Source organism: Geospiza fortis, unplaced genomic scaffold, assembly GCF_000277835.1.
Source record: "Geospiza fortis unplaced genomic scaffold, GeoFor_1.0 scaffold677, whole genome shotgun sequence".
Classification (NCBI taxonomy): domain Eukaryota; kingdom Metazoa; phylum Chordata; class Aves; order Passeriformes; family Thraupidae; genus Geospiza; species Geospiza fortis.
In genome coordinates, this window is record NW_005054585.1 from 518,752 (window position 1) to 529,008 (window position 10,257).

Sequence of the window (10,257 nt, forward strand, 5' to 3'; positions counted from 1 at the left end):
AGAAATTATATGTATATAATGCATAGTATATTTTTAAAAGATAGGAAATATAAAATTATATATTAATTGATTAAATGCATTTGATATATTATATATAATTATTTATCATTTATAATCTAGAATATTATTTTTATATAAATATTTTTTCCCAATATCTCACCCAAATCCAGCCTCCTTCAGCCTCAGTCCTAGCAGAGTTTTAGATGAGTTTTTTATCCCAAGGGATTTTTTCCCCCAGGACGTGTCAGAAGCCCCTCTCTGGTGCTCTGGGTGTTTTTGGTGCTGCTTTGATTGTGTTTTTTGCCCCTGATCCCACAGGTGTTGTACAAGGAGGAGCTGGGGAGAGGAACCCCCACCCCTGTCACCCCCGAGATTGAGAGGGTCAAACGCAATCAAGAGCACATTAGCTCGGTAGTTTGGAGTTCCAAAAGCCAAAAAAAATCCCTCTTAATGAATTTTAAAATAATCTTAACCCCAAAATAATTGATTGACACCAGAACATCCCATCCCTTGAGTTCTGCCACTTTTTCCTCTGTAATCCCTGATTTATTTTGATTAGACCCATCACTAATGAGTTTAGATCCCTTCTTCCCATCTTTTTCCTGCCATATTTTTTATGATCTGCTTTTCCTTTCATTAATCACTTCAATCCTTGATTATTTTTGATTTCCCCTGGTTTTGTCATGTATGAAATCCAAACTACTCAATTATATAGTAGTCTCTTACCTAGTTCTCTGAAAGCAGTGTGACATTGCACGGAGATCTGCCCTTTGAGTTTGAGCCTTTTCCTTTGGGTTTGGTGCCTTTTCCTATGGGTTTGGTACTTTTTTCTTTGGATTTGAAGCCTTTTCTTTTGGGTTTGGTGCCTTTTCCTTTTGGTTTGGTGCTTTTCCTTTTGGTTGGGAGCATTTTCCTTTGGGTTTGGTGCTTTTCCTTTGGATTTGAGCCTTTTCCTTTGGGTTTAAATCTGTTCTTTGGGTTTGAGCCTTTTCCTACGGGTTTGAGCCTATTCCTTTAGCAAATGTCGCAGGGATGGACTGGAAGTGTTCTGGGGGACATGGAATGTGTGGAAAGTTGAGGGAAGGGCCACTAAAACCAAGAGAGCACTTGAAATTATATGTATGTAATACATAATATATTTTAAAAATATATGGAAAATATAAAATTGTATATTAATTGATTAATATGCATTTTATGTATAATATATAATTATTTATAATATATAATAGAGAATATTATTTACATATAAATATTTCATTTTTCCCCAATATCCCACCTAAATCCACCCTCCTTCAGCCTCAGTCCTAGCAGAGTTTTAGATGAGTTTTTCATCCCAAGGGATTTTTCCCCCCAGGACGTGTCAGAAGCCCCTCTCTGGTGCTCTGGGTGTTTTTGGTGCTGCTTTGATTGTGTTTTTTGCCCCTGATCCCACAGGTGTTGTACAAGGAGGAGCTGGGGAGAGGAACCCCCACCCCTGTCACCCCCGAGATTGAGAGGGTCAAACGCAATCAAGAACACATTAGCTCGGTAGTTTGGAGTTCCAAAAGCCAAAAAAAATCCCTCTTAATGAATTTTAAAATAATCTTAACCCCAAAATAATTGATTGACACCAGAACATCCCATCCCTTGAGTTCTGCCACTTTTTCCTCTGTAATCCCTGATTTATTTTGATTAGACCCATCACTAATGAGTTTAGATCCCTTCTTCCCATCTTTTTCCTGCCATATTTTTTATGATCTGCTTTTCCTTTCATTAATCACTTCAATCCTTGATTATTTTTGATTTCCCCTGGTTTTGTCATGTATGAAATCCAAACTACTCCTTGCCTTACTCAAATCTGTGATCCCTGAGCCTGCTGTGATGGGTGTGGGGTGGAAAATCAGCTGGGATTGGTGCCTGCATTGCTCCTGCCTTGGGTTTGAGCTTTTTCCTTTGGGCTTGAGCCTTTTCCTTTGGGTTTGGTGCTTTTCTTTTGGGTTTGGTGCCTTTGAGTTTGAGTTTGAGCCTTTTCCTTTGAGTTTGAGCATTTTCCTTTGGGTTTGAGCCTTTTCCTTTGAGTTTGAGCATTTTCCTTTGGGTTTGAGCCTTTTCCTTTGAGTTTGAGCATTTTCCTTTGGGTTTGAGCCTTTTCCTTTGCGTTTTGGTGCCTTTTCCTTTAGTAAATATGGCAGTGATACATGGGAAGTGTTCTGGGGGCATTGGAATGTCTGGAAAGCTGAGGGAAGTGCCACTGAAGCCAGGAGAGTGCTAGAAATTATATGTATGTAATACATAATACATAAATATATATATATAAAAAATATAAAATTCTATATTAATTGATTAACATATATTTTATAGATTATGTAGAATTATTTATATTATGTAGAATATTATTCATATACAAATATATCTTTTTTCCCCAATATCCCACCTAAATCCAGCCTCCTTCAGCCTCAGTCCCAGCAGAGTTTTAGATGAGTTTTTCATCCCAAGGGATTTTTCCCCCCAGGACGTGTCAGAAGCCCCTCTCTGGTGCTCTGGGTGTTTTTGGTGCTGCTTTGATTGTGTTTTTTGCCCCTGATCCCACAGGTGTTGTACAAGGAGGAGCTGGGGACAGGAACCCCCACCCCTGTCACCCCCGAGATTGAGAGGGTCAAACGCAATCAAGAACACATTAGCTCGGTAGTTTTGAACTCCAAAAGCCAAAAAAAAGTCCCTTTAATCGATTTAAAAAGACTTTTTAACCAACAAAACCATATTCTTTTTTCCTTATAATTTACTTACCCTGAAAATAATATCCTGGTCCCTCTCAGAATTTTTTCCTTCATAATTATTACTTACATTGTTTTATTCCCTTGATTTTTAATTATAACATTTTGGTAATTGAATCCCACCTTTTGGACTGTGATTGCCTCTTTTTTTAACTCTTAAAACCCCACCCTGATTTTCTTAATTAGTTCCAAAATCCTTTTTTAAACTCTTAAAATCCCATCCTGTTGTCCTTATATGATCCCAAGAGTCTTTTTTTTTAAATTCTTAAAATCCATCCTATTTTCTATATTCAGCCCCAACAATCCTGTTTTTTTAACTAAAAATCCACTCTCTTTTCCTAATTTAGACTCAAGAATCTTTTTTTTTAACTCTTAAAAATCCATCCTATTTTCTATATTCAGCCCCAACAATCCTGTTTTTTTAACTAAAAATCCACTCTCTTTTCCTAATTTAGACTCAAGAATCTTTTTTTTTAACTCTTAAAAATCCATCCTATTTTCTATATTCAGCCCAAACAATCCTTTCTTTTTTAAACTCTTAAAACCCACGCTGTTTCCTTTATTTAGCCCCAACTATTCTGGGTTTTTTACTCATAAAAACCCACCCTCTTTCCTTATTTCAACTCCACAATTCTTTTTTTTAACTCTTAAAAACCCACCCTGCTTTCATAATTTATTCCCCACAATTCTTTATTTAACCCTTAAAACCTCGCCCCCTTTCCTTATTTAGCCCCAACAATTTTATTTTTTTTAACTCTTAAAAACCCACCCTATTTTCCTTCTGTAATCCCCCGTTCAGTTTTGTTCCGTGGAGTGAACTTTCCCGATTTTCCTGATTTTACCCTGGCGAACTAAACCGTGCCTGGGTGGGGTGCGCTGGGCTGGGAGAGGATCCAGAGCCGCTTTATTTGGGATTGTTTGGTGCTGTCACAGCTTGTCCTGCCTGGTTTTGTGTCCAGGCGTGAGCAGTGCTGCTGTTTGGAGCAGGATTCCATCTTTCCTCCCTCCCATCCCGGATTTCTGTCCCGGTTTTCCCGCAGGTTCTGTACCGGGAGGAGCTGGGCACGGGCACCCCCATCCCGGTCACCCCCGAGCTGGAGCGGGTCAGGCGCAACCAGGAGCACCTCAGCTCGGTACCGTGGGCAGCTGGGGTTCTCCCTGTGACTGCGCTCACTAACCTCCCTCAAAATACACAATTCCTCTCCTCCTTCTGCTTAACCCACTCATAAACACTTCCACGGAAACACATCCTTATGAGCACATCCTCACAAACACATCCTCACAAACACATCCTCATAAACACATCCCCACAAACACCACAAACACCACAAACACATCCTCACAAACACATCCTCATAAGCACATCCTCACAAACACATCCCCACAAACACCACAAACACATGCTCATAAACACATCCTCACAAACACATCCTCATAAACACATCCCCACAAACACCACAAACACATCCTCGCAAACACCACAAACACATCCTCACAAACACATCCTCATAAGCACATCCTCACAAACACATCCCCACAAACACATCCCCACAAACACCATAAACACATCCTCACAAACACATCCCCATAAACATCCCTACAAACTCCACAAACACATCCCCACAAACACATCCTCATAAATACATCCCCACCATCACATCCCTACAAACTCCACAAACACATCCCCACAAACACCATAAACAATCCACACAAACACATCCCCATAAACATCCCCACAAACACCACAAACACATCCTCATAAACACCACAAACACATCCCTACAAACTCCACAAACACATCCCCACAAACACATCCCCCCAAACATCCTCATAAACACATCCTCACAAACACCACAAACACATCCTCATAAACACCACAAACACAGAGACACAGAGAATTAGGGAAATCCCCACAAACATATCCTCATAATCAATCCTCACTTCCTCGCTGTGTTACTGACCTCTGAGTTCTTCACTGATGGAATTATTTACACATATTTACGTTTTTCGGAGTTATTTACAAATATTTATTTTAGTCTTAATATTTTTAACAGTTTTCTTCCCTGTTCCATCTTCCCTTTATATGCTTTATATCTTTTATATCTAAAATTCTTCATGCATTGTTTTAACCATGGAAGAGGGAGGGTGTGATTTCTCAGGAGGCCGCAGTGGGGGGTTAGAAGCTCCCATTTCCACAGAAAAATTTGGATTTGATGAGTGCTGATGGCTTTGGATGGTTTCTTGTTGTGCAGGTGTTGTACAAAGAGAGCGTGGGGACAGGGACCCCCACTCCTGTCACCCCCGAGATGGAGAGGGTCAAACGCAACCAGGAGATTTGCAGCTCGGTACTTTGCCAAGAGCAAAACTTCCCTTTAACTCTTTAAACCCAGAGTTGAAACCTTTTAACTCTTTCCAAGCCCTTTTTAACCGTTTGGAGAAAGATTTGTCCCAAAATAACGCAGCTCAGAGCAGGGCTCGCTCCTCACTCGTGGCTTTTTCCAGTTGAAATGTTAACTCGGGTCGGTTATCTTGGTTTTAAGAGTGATTTTAATGTCCTGCTCTAATCCTAAACCCTCTTAAACTCCTCTCCTTTTCTCTGCAGTGCTGCCATTTCTTTTAATTGGGTTTAATTGCTAATTTCTTTTAGCAGTTAATCGGGTTTTCTGCCGTGCTCAGCCCCTCCAGGGGGATTTTGTGCTCTTTGGTACTTACCCCATTTATCAGCAGCGGTTCAAGCCAGGCTGCCAAACTACTCCTTTACTAAATCAGCGCCCAGGACCTGCTCTAAAACCACCTGTGGACTAAATCCGAGAGAAAGGGAACGCGTGGGGAGAGCTGGTGCTGACTGTGCCTTTCTCCGGCTCCTCTCATCCCGCAGGTGTTGTACAAGGAGAACATAGGGAAAGCCACCCCCACGCCCGTCACTCCCGAGATGGAGAGAGTCAAGCGCAACCAGGAGATCATTAGCTCGGTACTTACAGCAGGAAGAGTCCCTGAAAACCGGAGTGGGGTGTTTAACCCGGCTGGAGCCTCAGCAACCTGTGCTTATTAACCCCTGAAACGCCTCTGCCCCGAGGCCCCGCCCGTGCTTCCCCTTAACGCTGCCCCAGGCAGGGTTTTAATAGAAAAAACAAAACAAAACAAAACCCTTTTTGGGATGGATGGTGTTGTCCTGATTCAATTTTTAAAACCCTTTCTTACTCCCCCCGTGCTTTGCCGTCGTTCCTGCATCCCGGATTAATTAATGGCAAAGCTCCAACTCCTCCCCATGCCCCAGCCCTAACTCGGTGGGACGGCTCCAAAGCTCTTTGTTCTGCTTTTTGGGCTTTTTTTGTTTTTGTTTTTCTTTTCCTTTTCAATGACATTTGGGTACTCCCTTGTATCCTGTAGGTTTTGTACAAGGAAAATGTGGGGAAGGTGACCCCGACCCCCATCACCCCCGAGATGGAGAGAGTCAAACGCAATCAAGAGATCATTAGCTCGGTACCTTGCCAGAGATTTCTGCTTTCCTTTGTGCTTCAACTTAATCAAGTAACAGCCTAACTCCCACTCAGAGCTGGTTTTAATTTAAAAACAGATGTATTTCTTTTTTTTTCTGCACATTAATTGCTCCTTCTAAACCCAAATTACTTTGGTGTTAACGGTGTGATCCAGAACTTTAGGGCTTTTTTACAACTTGGTTTGTGAATTTGTGGGTTCTATCCAGACCATCTCAGAAGTTCAGATCCCTTGGTGGGATTAGGGAATGTTTGGGTTGGAAAGGACACAGAGCTCGTTTCATTCCCTTACCTCTCACTAGCCCAGGTTTTCCAGGGATATTCAGGCTCCTCTCTGTGTTCAGTGTTTCACCTTCCATTGGATTTTCAGGTGGATTTGACTTCAGGGAAAAGCACCCATCCCTGACATCATTATTGGGGCAGTGTGGCAACAAAACTTCCACCTCCCTCCTGAAAAGATCAGGAATTCCTTCAAATATAGATTTTAAAAAAGCACATAAAGCATTTCTTACACAGCTTTTTAGAGCCAGAGGCACTTCCTGAGCCTCTGGAGCCACCTGGATAGAGCCCTTAACCCCAAATCCCACTTTTCCTCCTCCTGTTCCTCACTAAACGTTTGAGGTTTTGAAATCTGGTAACAAAGTAATAATTTGTGTTGAGCCGCGGTGTTTTGGGGCTGTTTAAGAGCCCGGCTCGTGTTTGTCCCGCAGGTGTTGTACAAAGAGAACGTGGGGCAGGCGACCCCCACGCCCGTCACTCCCGAGATGGAGCGAGTCAGACGCAACCAGGAGCAGATTAGCTCGGTATTCCCGCAGGAAAACCCTCCCACTGCCGTGCTTAACACCCGCGGAGGGCAAAGAGCTCTTCTGAATAACCTCACTCTGCCTGCTTTTATTTAACCCTCTAATTTTTTCTTTCTAAAGTCACCTCTTAAGTACTGGAATTCTAAAGGATTTTTCTTTGTCATTTCACGTGTTAATATGATTTTTCCTGACTTCTCCCACGCCCCACCTTTCCTAATTTTAAAGGATTTTTTTGTTGTTTAACTTGTTAATACGATTTTTCCTTAATTTTTATTTTTTTTTCCCCTAACGGCTGGTGTTGAGTGCAAACCCAGTAACACCCCAGGTGTGGTGTGGAGTTCTGCCCCGTGACTGAGTTCCTCTGTGGTCTGTAGGTTGCATACAGGGAAGGTTTAGGGAAGGCCACTCCCAGCCCGGTCACGCCGGAGATGGAGAGAGTCAAGCGGAACCAAGAACAAATCAGCTCGGTACTGAAAGCACAGCCAAGCACCTTGTGTCACAAATAACCATCCTCAGCCAAACTCTACCTAATTCAGCCTTATATTCCCAGTTTTCCTTATTTTTGCCTATTTTCCCTTTGATGTTTTAAATTTTATTTTTTTTTTACGTTTTGCCAATAACGTTTCAGCTGCTTTGTTTCCTGAGATCTTTTCCACTCTGCAGGGCTGAGTTTGCTTGAACATTAACCCCATTCCCAGGAAAAGCTGGAATTCTTCCAGCTTGAGCTGTGTTTGTGCCCTGCAGGTGCTGTACAAGGAGCACATGGCCAAGGGAACTCCGACCCCGCTGACCCCGGAGATGGAGAGAGCCAAACGCAACCAGGAGAACATCAGCTCGGTGGGTGAAACACAGGAAAGGAATTTCTCATCCCCGAAATCCTCACTCAGACGGGAGAGGCTTGGAAAGATATGAAATTCTTTAAACCTTTCCGGTGCAATCAAGTATTTCTGTGATGAATTGGGTTCTCTTGGGGAGTTTTTAAACAGTTAAATTTCAAGTTACTGCCGTGATATTCTGTGACGTATAAAATTATGGTTCTTCAGTAAGAGTCACTTATAAAAAAATGTATAAAAATCTGGGACTGGCCCTTCTTCGGCAGCCTGGTGCTCCAGAGGTGACTCCTGTGCTCCTCCTTCCCTGGCAGGTTCTTTACTCTGACAGTTTCCGCAAGCAAGTCCAAGGAAAAGCCGCCTACGTCTTAGACACGCCAGAGATGCGGCGCGTGCGGGAGACGCAGAAACACATCTCCACTGTAAGAGCTCTGGCCTTCCCCTGGGAGTTCAATATAAAAATTCAATATAAAGTTCAATATAAAAGGAGTTCAATATAAAAATAACCCCGCCTGGCAGCAAGGACAACGTGTCCTACCAGGTTTGGGTACCCAAGGCTTTAATGCTAAAGCAAGTCTGGGGTTAGGATTGGGAAAGGCAAAGTTCGGGAGCTGGCAATGCCCCTGAGGGAAGCAGGAATCACAATCCTTTGGAATTGCAGGTGAAGTACCACGAGGACTTTGAGAAGAGCAAAGGGAGCTTCACGCCCGTGGTGACCGACCCCATCACGGAGCGCGTGAAGAAGAACATGCAGGACTTCAGTGACATCAGCTACAGGGGCATCCAGAGGAGGGTGGTGGAGATGGAGCGGAAGCGCGTGGACCAGGACCAGGAGAACCTCACAGGTCAGGAGACCTGGGCACATCTGCTACAGGAGGGGTTCAATTCAAGCTCAGCCACATCAATTCTAATTCATCATTACTTGGGGATGTCCTCATCCAAGTCCTTTTTGGAAATATTCTCTGCCAACAGCTGTAAATGACCTGCTGCTGTCCCCACCTTGATAATGTCACACTGCATTTATGGTTCTTCTACTTTGAACTCCATCTCTATCTATTAGAGGAATACTTTGCTGTAGATTGATTGTAAAAAAGCCAAATTTGTGCTATAGAACTGAGAAGCACTGATTTATAAAAGAAGGGTGATTTTTCAAAGAATTCCAGACTGGTTTGGGGTGCAGGGACATTAAAGCCCATCCAGTGCCACCCTGCCATGAGCAGGACATCTTCCGCTATCCCAGGGTGCTCCAAGCCCCATCCAACCTGGCCTTGGACACTCCCAGTGCTGGGGAGGACACACCTCCTGTCCTGCTGTCCTGCCAGGCTGTGCTGCTTGGCCTCTCCTCAGGAAATGTCCTTTTTCCTGCAGGGCTCCGGGTGTGGAGAACCAACCCCGGCTCCGTCTTCGACTACGACCCCGCCGAGGACAACATCCAGTCCCGGAGCCTGCACATGATCTCAGGTGGGTCCCAGGGGCTGCACAGGGGGAAAATGGGATTGAACTCCTGCAAGGGGGGGTTCTGGGGGCCAAACAGAGCTGACACCCCAAGGGACACAGGGGACAGAGGAGAAATTGGCTGTAGCTGCTCCTCACTAGTGTAAGTAATGGTCAAAAGATACATTATTAATATTCCTATCATAAAAGGATCCAACAGAGGCAGGAGGAGGATTGTTTATATGATCCACAGGTGCCATGATACAACCTGTGCTTCCTTTTGGAATTACTGAACAGGCTGTTTTCAGTGACCTTTTTTTTAACTCTTGTCTGAGAGGAAAAATACCTGGATGGTAGAAAATCATGGGGATGGTCCAGTGCAGTGTCAGGAAGAAAATCACAGGATAATTAGAATAAAAATTTTGGAAGCAGCCAGGACTAAGGGGAAAGAGTCTGCAGAAAGGATAAAATACTGTGAATATTGAAGAGCAGGACTTCAGCATGGAATACTCAAAAAAGCACTGGGAAATCCCACTATGGAACTATAAAACTACACTGGGATTGTGGAAAAGTTCAGCTTAGCAGGTCTGGGTTCTATGAGGTCTCAGCTCTAGGGTTGGGAACGCTGAGAGCCCAGAGGCTGGTGACACTGAGAGCCCGGGAACTGATGACTTTGAGACCCCCGGGGTGGTGGCTCTGAGCCCCAGGGGTGGTAACTCTGAGCCTTGGGTTTGGTGGCTCTGAGAGCCCCAGGCTGGTGACTCTGAGCCCCAGGCTGGTGGCTCTGAGAGTCCCAGGGTTTGGTGGCTCTGAGCCCCAGGGGTGGTGGCTCTGAACCCCAAGGTGGTGACTCTGAGCCCCAGGGTTTGGTGGCTCTGAGAGGCCCAGGGTTTGGTGGCTCTGAGCCCCAGGTGGTGACAGTCCCCGCTGTGCCCCCCGT

At 44.1% G+C, this 10,257-nt stretch overlaps 1 protein-coding gene across 1 annotated transcript in view; it reads left to right on the forward strand.

Annotated features, from left to right (window-relative positions):
• NEB (nebulin) overlaps positions 1-10,257 on the forward strand; it is a 98,186-nt gene that overhangs the window by 85,436 nt on the left and 2,493 nt on the right. Inside the window, exons 135-147 of the mRNA XM_031064397.1 lie at positions 319-411; positions 2,572-2,664; positions 3,794-3,886; positions 5,006-5,098; positions 5,632-5,724; positions 6,144-6,236; positions 6,961-7,053; positions 7,428-7,520; positions 7,798-7,890; positions 8,198-8,305; positions 8,545-8,728; positions 9,252-9,344; positions 10,239-10,257. The exon at positions 10,239-10,257 is cut by the window's right edge and continues 149 nt beyond it. Of these exons, the coding sequence (XP_030920257.1) occupies positions 319-411; positions 2,572-2,664; positions 3,794-3,886; positions 5,006-5,098; positions 5,632-5,724; positions 6,144-6,236; positions 6,961-7,053; positions 7,428-7,520; positions 7,798-7,890; positions 8,198-8,305; positions 8,545-8,728; positions 9,252-9,344; positions 10,239-10,257 (1,241 nt within the window). The remainder of the gene's footprint in view (positions 1-318; positions 412-2,571; positions 2,665-3,793; positions 3,887-5,005; positions 5,099-5,631; positions 5,725-6,143; positions 6,237-6,960; positions 7,054-7,427; positions 7,521-7,797; positions 7,891-8,197; positions 8,306-8,544; positions 8,729-9,251; positions 9,345-10,238) is intronic.